This window comes from Diabrotica virgifera, chromosome 2 (assembly GCF_917563875.1).
Source record: "Diabrotica virgifera virgifera chromosome 2, PGI_DIABVI_V3a".
NCBI classification, from domain to species: Eukaryota; Metazoa; Arthropoda; class Insecta; order Coleoptera; family Chrysomelidae; genus Diabrotica; species Diabrotica virgifera.
The window spans coordinates 1,386,263-1,399,604 of NC_065444.1; the positions used below are offsets into that span (position 1 = coordinate 1,386,263).

Sequence of the window (13,342 nt, forward strand, 5' to 3'; positions counted from 1 at the left end):
TAGCAGGTGCAACTATCGCAGTTGTAGTCGAGGAACTCGTGTTTGTACCGGCTGTAGTTGGAACGTTGTAGTTGATGTAGTGTCTGTAATATTTGTATCCATTATCCTCGTCGCCAAATGTCAAGTCCTTTGTACTTAAAGGACGTAAGTATTTGTAATGAAATAATACTCGATGTAAAATACTTTATTTTAAAGAATTATGCACATGGTTTCCATTTTCTATCGCAGTATTAAGTATGTGACCGCTGTCGTTCAGATGACAGTAGTACCAACCTACATTCATGGTTAAGGGAGTTTTACACGAACATAACAATTATAAATAAATGAAGTTGTATTCCTCAAGATTTCGACAATTTCTGGAGAAATGGCCGGGGAAAAAGTATCTTGGCATGTATAGATTTCTACCAATATTTTTTGTATTGGGAGCAGCTTTAGAATTCTCTATGATCAACTGGCACGTTGGTGAAGTGAATTTTTGTAAGTAAAGGTTTGACTAATATTAGGAAAACTACTATTTCTCATATACTTACCCTTTTTATCATGTTTTTATTTCTGTAAGCAACTCAGATTCGAAGTCAAAATATGTTAATATTTTGTTAACACAAACATGTCACCACCATGATTGGCTTTACAACCTCTGGTGAATCTTGGCCTGTTCTAGAATCAGCATTGCTATCTCCCAACTGGTTCTTAAACCGTGCTCTTTTCTTCACTCCATCCGGTCTTTGATTATAAATGGTTCCATCTTTCATTCTCATGTAACCCATTCGTTGCCAATCACATGCCAACGTGTGATATGGATACTTCAGTCAGGTGCCGTTCACACACTAACGAGTGATATGCTTACTTCTGTCAGGTGCTGTTCAACAGAATGTCTCCTAACCAAGTTCCATCCTCTTCAACAGGCAGAGAATCGGTGAAGTGGTCTAGTTTCCGCAGTTTGTTTATTTTGATGCTCCTAGACTAGGTTTACTATAAAGACAGTAAAGCTCAAAATTATAGTGTCTACACCATAATTCATTCTCCTTTATAATTCTGTCTGATGATTTTATGTTCAAAATAGCCTAAAGTTCTTCCATAATTTTTTACCATCGTCCTCATCTTTGACTCATCAGTGAGGATGGGGTTGATAAGAGCTTTGTATGTCAATATTTTAATTCTTTTTGTGACTATGTTTGATATAAAGTTTCTTTAACCCATAGTATGCTCTATTTGCTAGATATATAGTATATGTCTGTTGATTTCTGCAGTCATTGTGTGACTGGTTAATTTGTAAGCCTAGATATAATATGAACTCTCTTACTTCTTTGAAAGTTAATGTTTTAACTGTTAGATCTGCCTTTTTCCGTGCCATGATATGAATATCATTCGCATACGCTATAGTTCATTTCAAGATGAGCCAAGATGCCTGATTCGTGGGTTGTTCATGCCGTTGCAGCTTGTCATTGGTTAGAAATTAATTTATAATATAGAATATATTAATTTCTAACCAACAAGTTGTGATGACACGAAAAACCCAAGAATCAGGCATCTAAAACTGGCATCTTGAAAGTGAATGACCTATATAGTATTTGTACACTCTTATTAATAATGGTTTCTTGTTTTTAGATAGAACTTTTAAAAGAAGACAAGCCAAAAATATAGTCGAACAGGAGATTTACTCTGAACAGCCTCATAGTGTTTAAAATAGTAAAATCAGCGTAGGAACATGCCTGCTGGTGTTAGCTGGGGAAGGTATGGAATGTTTACTCTAGCAGCTTTGCTGTCTATGATGGCGGGTTCCCAAGCAGTCCATATTTATTACAAACCTTTGTCAGATATGAATAAGTATATAGAAGAAGAGAAATCTAAATTAAAAGTAGTAGATAGATGACAAATTCTTTGATATATATTTTTTTGAATTGTGTTGGAAGTGATTATTGTAATATTGTTTTTTATATGTACAGTATATACCCATTACCCTAATATTGTTAATGTAACCTACAGGTTTAATAAAGTTATATTTTAAAAAATCATAGGTTTAATTATTTTTATAACAATATACAGTGGAACCTCGATAACTCGGATTAATCAGGACCACGGCCGATCCTGGTTATCGAAAATCCGAGATAGCCGGAGAATATGGTAAAAATTAATAAAATACGGTATACTTACAGATCAACTCCGTCAGAATTGAAATAACATGAAATATATTTATAAATATGCACAGTACCTACTCATCAAAATTACTAAAAAAAACACCAAACACAAACGGAAGCGAACAATAGGGCTTTTCATCTATTGTCATTTGTTTCGAGCTTCTGTCATGTGACACATAATATTAATATATCTACGTCATATGTCTTTGGTTTGTATCATACGTTATATCAATAACGTATGACGTAGATATATTAATATTATGTGACACATGACAGAAGCTCGAAACAAATGACTGTGAATGAAAAGCCCTATACAAGACACACAATACAGTCACAACTATGTAATGTTATTTAAGAACAGTGAAAACTAAAGACCATTGTTTATAAAAGAATTTTTTAAATAGTCTTTCCTAAACAATGCTAAGACAGTTTGAAATAAAAAGGAATAGGTACTACAGACAGGTGCCTGTTGTTTCTGCGGCGTGTGCTATGAGTCATTTTTAATATCGTATAGTTCAAATTACACACATACACATTATCTCTCAAATATTATATTACATACATTTTTATTGTTGAAAGGATTGTCTGATAATTAACTATTTTGATGGGAAATAAGCCACAATTAAATTGAAAAATAATTTTATTAACGTTTCGCGACGCCCAAATCGGGTCGTTGTCAAAATACAAAATATTGAAAATCAAAATGTTTATCTGATAAAAATCGGTCCGGGTTATCGGGGGCCGACTTATTGGGGTTCCACTGTACTGATATCCCAACAAATTCGGATTTTTTGTAAAATAAAAAAATAATTTTTGTAAAAATATGCTTCATTAATTGAGATTTTTTTATAAAAGAGTTATGAGATACCAATTTTGAGGAAAAGCAAGCATAACAAAGTAACTTTTTGGCAACTTAAAATAAGTAAAAATGCATCTTTCTCTGCTAATACTGAGAATAGAAAATAGATCTTTAAAGTTGAAGATGTTTGTAGTTTCTGGTATCTCAAATGTATTTTTTGCCATTCTATCTACAGTAGAACCCCGCAAATCCGAACTAATTGGGGGGAGAGCCTGTTCGGATTATCCGAAAGTTAGCTTAACTAATAATTCAAAGCTTTCGTTGTCGTTGATTTTGAGTCTCAAAACGTTCTAGCAAGAGTGTTGACAATATTTTTGGACTTAAGTTGACTGCAGGAGGACCGACGTAAGTTTATATTTAACCTTTATAAGCAGTATGTATAAAGTATGTATTCATTTTAAAGAAATTTTAAATGTCAAAGTCCTATTAATCCTACATTGTTCAATTTTCTGGTTTTACTCTGTATAATAAACATGCTTTTAAGTTTTTGTCGTGAATTTTTTTCACTTTCTTTTGGTTCGGATTTGCCGAACGTTCGGATTAGTGAGGTTCGGATTTGCGGGGTTCTACTGTATTTCGTTTCCAATGATTCCACTGTGTCCTTTAACACATAGTAAAGTTACAGTTTTCTTTGTGAATTTTAGTTTATGTAATAATTTTTTGATATCAAGGATAATCGAGTTTTGGAAATTATCTAATGGATGGCTACAAATAGGTTGTAATACTGCATGCGAGTCTGATATTATTACAATGTTCTCACAACTATAGCGGTACGCTTTAATTACTATTTTTGCTAATTTTATTTTCTTAATTTTTAATAACTTTTCTCAAAACGAAATAATATGGTTCATATAAATTCACATGTAATATACAAACCAGATGCTAAGAAGGGCACGGTTTTACGAAACGAAATGTATCCTTAACCATATGTTTTTGGTGTGTTCAGTTTAACAAACTGAATTCTCCATAAATTAATTACCTTATCAGACCTTATGTCAATAACTCACTTTGGACATGCATTCGAAGACGTTTCCTAAAACTGCAGAAATGTTTCAACTTTTAAACGATAGATATAAATAATTTATTGCCCTTCTGGTCAGATGGTAGAAATACAAACAGATTAGCATCTGTGGTTTCTTTCTTTCTGTGGCAGCCCTTAAGAGAGCAAATGCTACCCGCGAGCTGCTTGATAATATCAAATAAAAAAAGATGGCCTATTTTGGACACATAATAAGGGGAGACCGGTATAATATTCTTCAACTTATTATGATGGGTAAAATCGAAGGACGCAGAGGAATTGGTAGAAAGCAGGCCTCTTGGTTGAAGAATATCCGGGAGTGGACAGGAATAAAGAAAGCAGAACACCTATTTAGAATAGCTCGAGACAGAGACAGTTTCGCCATGTTAATCGCCAACGTCAAGGGGACTTGATAGGGCACGTTAAGAAGAAGAAGGTTTCTTTCAGCCACTCAGTCGGTTACCACATCCCAGCAGGCTCGGTTGCTCGCTGGGCAGAAACAATAACAAACCCTCTTACGAGATGTATAAGCAAAACACCAAAACAAAAATTTTTTACCAAAAATAAATAAGTATAATATTGACAATTGTTTGAGTTTTAATTAATATTATTTTATATAATTGTTTCCGTCAACACACACACCTACCGGAATACAACAATTAGTGACACATCAAATTAGTGCTTTTTGTATGGCAGCAGTCTCGGCTGTAAAAATAGAATAACAATCATGAATTCGAAATTTTTCAGCATAATTATTGTTTGAAAGAAAAAATGAGAAACCAGCACTTTCATTCGTTGTATAAATTATTGTTAAATCTTTCCCTAATTTGCTTAGTATGGATTTAAACATCAGATTAGTTATATTCACAAGTCTGAATAAGAGAGCAATATAATGGTTGGTTTGTCCATCAGAATTTAAAGGTCTTGTTTGTAAAAAGGGAATTTTGGTAGCTGTAAAATATAGTATTGGTGTGGATTTGTGGCAATAAAAGATTCTGTAAGAGGAGAATTTTTTATCCACCAGTATGCATTTGTTAAATTTTCTGTTAAAAGTAGACCTACTTTGCGAACCATAGTTGTATTATCTCTATTTTATTAGACATTTTTCACTAACATTTTTTGCCTACAAAAATGTACAAACGGGGTTCTTAGGTTTCTGCTAGAACTGCTTGGATCAAGAACACTCAAACACTTGTAAAAATGAATATATTTTAACTGGAAAAACATTTATTAAAAATACTATTTACTTACAAAACTATTTACTTATGCCATAAAAAATATTTCAAGTACATTCTAATTTATCGTTTTTAATTTCTGCAACCTGCTCACTATACTCTTTGTATAACCTTTGCCATGGAAGTTTGGTTTTAATGAGAGCCAAAATTTCTTCTAACAACTCGAATTTTGACATGTGCTGAAAGTAAATAAGAAAGGTTTAGTATTTGAAAATTATCCTCGACACCTACTGCTAAAAGAGGCAATTGATTATGTTATGTTAGTATTTTGACGGTTAAACTGCAAAACCTCGTAAGTCGATTTTTGGTCCATTATTACTTTTATACTTTGTTGGTTTATACTTTTACATATCTTTTAAACTGCGAAAGCTTGTAAGTCAATATTTAAATTTAATGGTACTAGCGACATCTACAAAAACCTCATAAGTAAGATTTTAAGTTACAAAACCTCGTAAGTTACATTTTTATGAGACAAAACCTCGTAAGTTTAAACATAGTTTATGATTTTAAGTCGTCCCTACCATTTCCAACTATCGAATGTGAAAAATCGGGTTTTTCAGATTCGATACCTTGCCCTCGCATTATATGTGATACATCTTGTGGCAAATTCTCGTTATTGTAGCTTGATTAGGACCGCGGGAAATATGCTGTTTAAACTATCGAATATGAACATTTTTTCATTTGGTTGACTGCAAACTGACGAAAATAGTATATTCGATACTTTTGTTTTGTATAAAAATATAACTTAAGGTATATTTGTACAACGCTAAATGTCGAATGTGTTACATTCGTTAGTTTGTGTTGTAATTTATTCAACAGTTATTCAATTATAATCTGTAAACTGTCGAAAATGCTAAACTGCTGAGAAGAATAAAATGCACGTGTTTACAACTTGTGCGAATTTTGTTTCAGTATCGCTTCCAAGAAATTCTTGTGAGGCAGTTCATGATTTCATTTTAACGGATTTTCATTATTTGATTATATAGTTATTCGCTATTATACATTCGCTAGTTCAAATTTGTTATCAATCTAACAAGTATTAAACATTATATACAAAATATATACAAATTTTCCCATTTGGCAATGTGCTGATTTAGGAGTCTCTAAAAAGAGTTATTTTGCTCTCCTGAAAAGTCTCACTTTTCATATTCGATAGTTGGAAATAGTAGGGACGAAGTAACAAAACCTCTTAAGAAGCTCTTTGACAAAAAAAAAAACAATATGACTGAATTTTACTTAATGGTAATGGAATCGTTACCTAAAAAGAACCCTACACACACAAAACGAATAAATTTAATCTTACATAAAGAAGCCAAAATGTTTTTCGTCTCTCCTCTAAAGTTACATAAAACCGACTTACGAGGTTTTGCAGTTTAACCGTCGATTTGAAAATACTTTAAAGAAATCAATTTCTGTAATTCGTTTTATACTTTTATTTATTCATCCATACTTTTGTAATTCGAGCGATTGATAAATTGCTGCATAGTAAATGAAATACTCTGCACAATACATAAGAAAGGTGATATCTGCGAATGCTGTAACTACAAAGAAAATACACTTGTTAATACACCCTATATAATATTCTACAATATGGCACCATACGCAAAAAAAATAATTGGAAACTACCATACCGATTTCATAGATGACAATTCATCAGATTTCTACCCTCACATAAACTTTACAAGAAACCAGAGATTTATTCTTACCATGATTTCATCATTCTCCAATTTTGCCTTCTTTGATTTTTTGTTATGTGTATGTCCCATCAAATCATCAAGTATTTCTCGAAGTTGACATTCAGGTCCTAAAAATAGAATTTTTGATTAGGTAAAAAGAATAATACAAGAAATATTTCTACACCTAGGCTACTATAGTAAACAGAATTTGTAAAGATTCTTCTCAGGATTTTTCTCTCCAAATACCGGAGTTTTCGTTCTGTTGCCTTTGTCAGCGCCCATGTTTCACACCCATACATGAGCACTGGTATCATCACTGTCTTATACAGGGTGTCCCGAAAAGATTGGTCATAAAGTGTACCAGACATTCTGGAGTCAAAAATAGTTCGATTGAACCTAACTTACCTTAGTACAAATTGGCTTTTAGCATCTTAAAACAAAATTATAGTGAGATTGGTCCACCCCATAAAAATTTTATGAGGGTTTTGTTCCCTTAAACCCCCCCAAACTTTTGTGCACGTTCCAATTAATTCATTATTGTGGTACCATTAGTTAAACACAACGTTTTTAAAACTTTTTTGCCTCTTAGTATTTTTTCTATAAGCGAGTTTTTATCGATTAGTTAAATAGATTTATGCGCGCTCTCCGAAACCAGAAGGAAAGGAAAGGGAACTTCAAAATACCAATATTTCCTACTCATATACAGCGGAAAAGACAAGGGGGACTATGCTAGCTCAGGAGTGAGCCTTATAATCCACACAAAATTTGAAAAGAGCATAACAGAGAACATCGAATATATCAACCATAGAATCCTGATGACGACTTTGAATATAGAAAACACTAAACTCCACATCATATCAGTCTACGCACCAGATATAAGTAAACCCGAGGGGGAGACCGAAGACTTCTATAATAAACTACAACTGCAAGATGTAATCGACAAGATACAGAAGAACGAAAAAATAATTATTCTTGGAGATCTCATTGCAAGAATAGGAAACGACAGCATAGATAATATCAAACAACGATTTAACGAAAATACATTGAACCGAAATGGAGAATACCTTGTTGAATTCTGTACCCAAAATTTGTTGAGAATAAACAACACGTTTTTTCCACACAAACCCCAACACAAATACACGTGGCAAAACACGCAAGGCCAACAATCAACAATAGACTATATAATTACAAATAGAGAAATCATACCTAAACAAATACTAGACGTAAGAGCATTAACATCGCCCAATATCGGATCAGACCATAAAATGGTGCTTGGAAAAGTTTTGCTCAAAATACCACAAAACAAAAAAAAACCACCCAAGTACTTCGAAAAACTAAACATTGAGTCTCTAGAGAACCAAAACCCAAAATGGCTGTATAAAAGACGTTTTGAACAAAGATTTAAGATAAACCCAGTAACAACAGGTGAAGGAGTAAATGAGACATGGGCAAAAATAGAATATATTACAAGCCGCAAAAGAAAGCATAGGGGTCAGAAAAATTAACCTGAATGCAACAAAAATATCGAAGCCCTGGTTCAATACTGAAATAAGAGATCTAGCGTATGAGAAGAGGAAAGCATACCTACAATACTGCACTAACAAAACACCAAACAATTACCAACAATACAGAGACACAAGAAATTACATCAATTCTAAGATAAGACATATAAAAAGGGAATATTGGACACGCTTTACCAAAGAAAAGGAACACGAGGCGCAAAGAAAAGTTTGGAAAATAATAAAAAACAGGAAAAGCCCATTAAAGAATATAGAAGTTTAAATAAAATACAAGCAGAACAATGGACCGCCTATATAGAAGAACTATATAAGGAAGATACTATAGTACCTGAAGAAGAGGAAGAAACAGAAAATGAAGACGAATCCAACATAAACACAGAACTAGAAATCACAAAAGAAGAAATAAGGAATAACATACGTAAATTAAAAAACAGAAAAGCACAAGGACCCGATGCTTGTTGTTTCAAGGTCACAATTATTTTAAATTTTTTTTTGTTAATCCGGACCTGAATTTTTCTTGTGATTACTAAATGGGTTGTTGCAATGTAGTAAATAAGTATTGTTTATTTGTAAAATGAGTATTTGTTCATTAACTTTAATAATTTATTATTAAAAGTTAATAATACCTTGGTTTTTAATCAGAGTTCTTAAAAATTTCAATATAATATTTAAAAATAAAGTCATTAAATTGTGTGCCTCACTCCCAAACACGCCTCAAACACATCGGCACACTATCAAATAATTAGAAAAAACACGTGAAATTTGACAAATAATTGGATCACGGGGCCCTTTAGTTAGCATTCGGGCCGCATAAAAAACGCTAGAGGGCCGCATGCGGCCCGCGGGCCACAGGTTGAGTATCACTGAACTAAGGCCTTCGATTGTGTAAGATTGGAAGATGTGCTAAGATTGCTAAAGGAGAAAAATCAGCCCAACAAGATGATAAGGATAATTAAAGACATTAATACGAAGAACAAAACCAGAATAAAAGTCGAGAATGAACTAACATCGGAAGTAGAAATCAACTCGGGAATCCGACAAGGGGATAGCTTGAGCCCATTGCTTTTTAATTTAGTCATGGACAAAATCATAGAAAACATTAAAGGTACTGGAAAAGGATATAAGATGGCGGAGAAACAAATAAAAATCCTCTGTTATGCTGACGACGCAATCTTAATCTTCGATAACGAGGATAACCTACAGCGAATGGCACAAACTTTCAATACAGTGGCGAAGAACTACAACATGAAAATATCAACAGCTAAGACAAAATCCCTGGTAGTGTCAAGGGAACCCATAAGATGCAAATTAGTAATTAACAACGAACTAATTGAACATGTCTCGAGATTCCAATATCTGGGAATCGAAATATGTAGTTATGGAGATGTTAAAGAGAGCGTCCGAAAGCAAGAAAATAAAGCCAATTACGTGTCAGGATGTCTGAGGGATGTCATCTGGAGAAACAAAGATATGAGGCTGGAAGGGAATTTACGCATATACAAATCATGTGTAAGACCGATCATGACGTACGCGATAGAAACAAGATGTGACACAGCAGAAACCAAGAGGATACTGAGAACATCAGAAATGAGAACGTTGAGATCAATAACTGGGAAAACACTGAGAGACAGAATACCGAACGACAGAATAAGAGATCTCTGTAACATACAAGATATAGTACGGTGGGGAAGACAGAGACGACGAGAGTGGAATCAGCATGTGACGAGAATGGACAGCGAGATAATAGCTCGTATAGCCAGGGATTCGAAGCCAACAGGCAAAAGACCAATAGGAAAATAATAGCCAATAAAGGCCCTTTAAAAGGTGGCGAGATAACTGGCGGTCAACATCACAGCTACGAATACAAGCTCAAAATCGGTAAGGAACAGGCCAAGAGGCCTATTATAAGAAGAAGAAGAAAAAAGTTCTGCCATTGTATTCCATATCAGATCCCTTTTAATGCTGTCATACGATTGTCGAAAATCTATGACAAGATTATTGATAGTTATATCGAATTCCCATCCTTTTTCAAGCAGCTGCCTTAGAGTAAAATTCTGATCTATGGTCAATCAATTTGTTCTTCAATCCGGCTTGGTATTCCCCTATGAAATTTTCTCATCATCATCATCACACAGCCAAATTTGTCCACTGTCGAGCATAGGCCTCCTCAAGATGTATCCACCCTTCTCTGTCCTGGGCAGCTTCAATCCAGTTTTCATGGTCCATGAAATTTTCTACAAACGTGTAAATGATTAAAACGACTATTCTTATTCTTACCTTTTTCTAGTAAATAATTAATCTTAGCAAACAGCCAATGTTTGTATTCGGTACTGGAGTCTAATAAACTCGCGGCGGTAATTTGGGTTTCTATGAAACTGAGAGTAACTCCTGGAGGTAAAGTCTCGATGCTTCTCTTCGAAGCTATTGCTCTCTGCATGGCAGCTAGAGGTAGTGTTACCGGCACTTTTCGTACGAGATTACCACCTGTGATGCTTACTGGATCCAATGGATTGGAAATTTGTACCCTAAAATTATTATTCAGCTATAACGGTTGTATTAGCAAGAAGAGAATGAGATGATTGTCTTACCAAGTTTGTAAATCCATACTGTATGAATATGCTCTTCCATCTGTTAGTGTTATTACTGGCTGGTTAGAAGGTCCCAAACTGCAACCATTTACATTACCTAAAAATGGATATTATCAGGTAAACAAGACATGCATGGAAGGAATTGATCCGTATATTACAAATACATACATAGATAAAATATCAGCTTTTATAAAATAACAGAAGATACAGCCATATCCTATATAATAATTTTCTTATATCAACCACATTTATATCATCAATCATACCTTTTCCAGTCAATAAACTCCTAACAGATATCCTCGAAAATATATTTTTGTTTGTTTTAAAATCCCACATGTGTATAAGACCAGTTTTAGTAAGCACAAGGCAGTGCCCTTCTTGGGAAAGACATATCGATGACACCAGATCTTCTATCAGTATGGGAGGAAGAGGTCTGGCTCCCGATTTGATGTTGTAGCAATTTAGTGTTAAATCTTCGCAACAGGCAACTACGATTTCTCTGTTGGCAGCCAAACACCTTATTGAAGAACCTGCAAGAAAAAAAAACACTAAACGTGATTAACATGCTCTCTGCTCTCATACTTTAATACATCAATTACAATTTCAATACATGTATCAAAATGGGCTTGCATTATCACACAGATTTTTAAACAATAGAATCGGGTAACGACGTTTTGTATCGAATATGGCACATGCGCAATGCCGATTAAATGCATACTCTTTGACAGTTCACAATATTTAAACAAACTGACAAATTTCAAGATTAAATCTTGTTAAGAAAATGTCCGAAGACGATAGGGATATTGAAAATTTAACCTCAAATTCATTTTCACCACCACCTCAAATCAGGGGTGTTTTTAAGGGTAGCAATTTTTAACTGAGTATAAGTTGTCTAATTAATACTAGATAGAAGATATATAATATATTGTAAATGCAGCAATAGTTCATTTTAAGGTGCTAAAAACTGTTTTCAGACATACAGGAGTATTTATGATTAGACTATATTGCGTTTCTAACGTTAGAATTAATGTTGTATATTGCAAGCGGGTTTGCCATATTTAGCCCATTCTGTGAATTATCATAAATAAATCCTCTTTTTGTAATACATAGCAGTTACTAGCGATAATTCTCTTTAAGTACCTGCTTAACGTTGTCAAGAAAATTCTCATTTAGTTTTTTTTTTCTGAAATACGCTGTGGAATATTTATAAAAGAATTATCTCCTATTCGGTATGCCTTTATGAGGTTATTTGACTAGTGGATTGTCCCAGTGTCCTCATTCGAGGACAGCTTCTAAATTAACCATTAGTCTCCCACCATGTTGAGATTTTTGAAGTTATACTTCTTTACCGGCGATAGAGGGTGATTTTTTTATATGTTAAAACCTATCAACCCGGCGCATGCGCATTATAACTTTGTTCTGATTGGATGTTCAAATGACATGTCAAAAATTATCCGATATGGCAGCTGTGGTTTGGAGGTAAAGGTAAAGGTAAACAAATGTATAATATATTAGTTTTATTGTTGTGAGGACACAAACAAAAAAGTTTATAATATTGTAATGACTTTTAAATAGTTTTTAAAAGCAACAGGTACGTAATAATTGTTAATGTATCATGGGTATAAACCTACCTATTTGATCTGCCAAAATACATAGTATGTAATACTTTTATTTATACATATTTATAATTTATACATATTTATACATAATTTGATTACCATCAAAATTTCTATCAATATTCACCTAATATATTGTTTTTTTACTCTATGTTTTATTGTATTTTTTCAATTCTAAATCATTTCAATTCAAAATTAAAATAATTTGATCAATTTTCAAAATATCAAAATATCACAAGTTTAATCCGTTTAGTTAGTCGATCTTCGTAAATAATGACACATAGTGTCCGTGGCTTAGCGGAGAAGGCGAATGAATTCCAATACCAACCGCTCTTATTAGCGCTGGTTCGAGTCCCAATAGAAACTTTCTTTTTTGTTTTTTTTTTTAATACATTTTATGATTGAAGTATATTTATTATATTTTAGATTAAGTATTTTCAGAAAATACGTATTTAGTTAAAAAAATTTTCGACAATTAATGTTCAGACATCATTTGTGGCTTGTTTAATGTGTTTGTGTGTGTTTTATTCTTTTATTATTTTAATTTTTGGCACTGTTCTAATAAAAATGTTTGAGAAGTAGTAAGTATAAATTAGTTTAATATTTAAACAAAATATAAATAAAAAGTATATTAATTTCGTTGAAATCATATAATAGAAGTATAACTTCTTACGTGCGTACAAAGTACACAC

At 33.2% G+C, this 13,342-nt stretch overlaps 3 protein-coding genes across 3 annotated transcripts in view; 2 read left to right on the top strand and 1 right to left on the bottom strand.

Annotated features, from left to right (window-relative positions):
* The first annotated feature begins 323 nt into the window (after nucleotides 1–323).
* Nucleotides 324–1,838, top strand: LOC114335432 (small integral membrane protein 4). The gene is made up of 2 exons (XM_028285671.2): nucleotides 324–477; nucleotides 1,609–1,838. The coding sequence occupies exons 1-2, from the start codon at nucleotides 324–326 to the stop codon at nucleotides 1,683–1,685; spliced, it is 231 nt and encodes a 76-aa protein (XP_028141472.1). The 3' UTR covers nucleotides 1,686–1,838.
* LOC114335433 (protein brawnin) lies at nucleotides 1,709–1,873 on the top strand. Its single transcript, XM_028285672.2, has one exon. It carries the CDS (start codon nucleotides 1,709–1,711, stop codon nucleotides 1,871–1,873), a length of 165 nt encoding a protein of 54 aa, XP_028141473.1.
* A 3,351-nt stretch (nucleotides 1,874–5,224) lies between these two features.
* The window catches only part of LOC114335428 (protein HIRA homolog), a 33,029-nt gene continuing 24,911 nt past the window's right edge, over nucleotides 5,225–13,342 (bottom strand). Inside the window, exons 10-14 of the mRNA XM_028285667.2 lie at nucleotides 11,301–11,564; nucleotides 11,035–11,131; nucleotides 10,724–10,971; nucleotides 6,957–7,054; nucleotides 5,225–5,429 (exon numbers count right to left, since the gene is read on the bottom strand). Coding sequence (XP_028141468.1) covers nucleotides 5,298–5,429; nucleotides 6,957–7,054; nucleotides 10,724–10,971; nucleotides 11,035–11,131; nucleotides 11,301–11,564 — 839 coding nt within the window. The 3' untranslated portion in view covers nucleotides 5,225–5,297. The remainder of the gene's footprint in view (nucleotides 5,430–6,956; nucleotides 7,055–10,723; nucleotides 10,972–11,034; nucleotides 11,132–11,300; nucleotides 11,565–13,342) is intronic.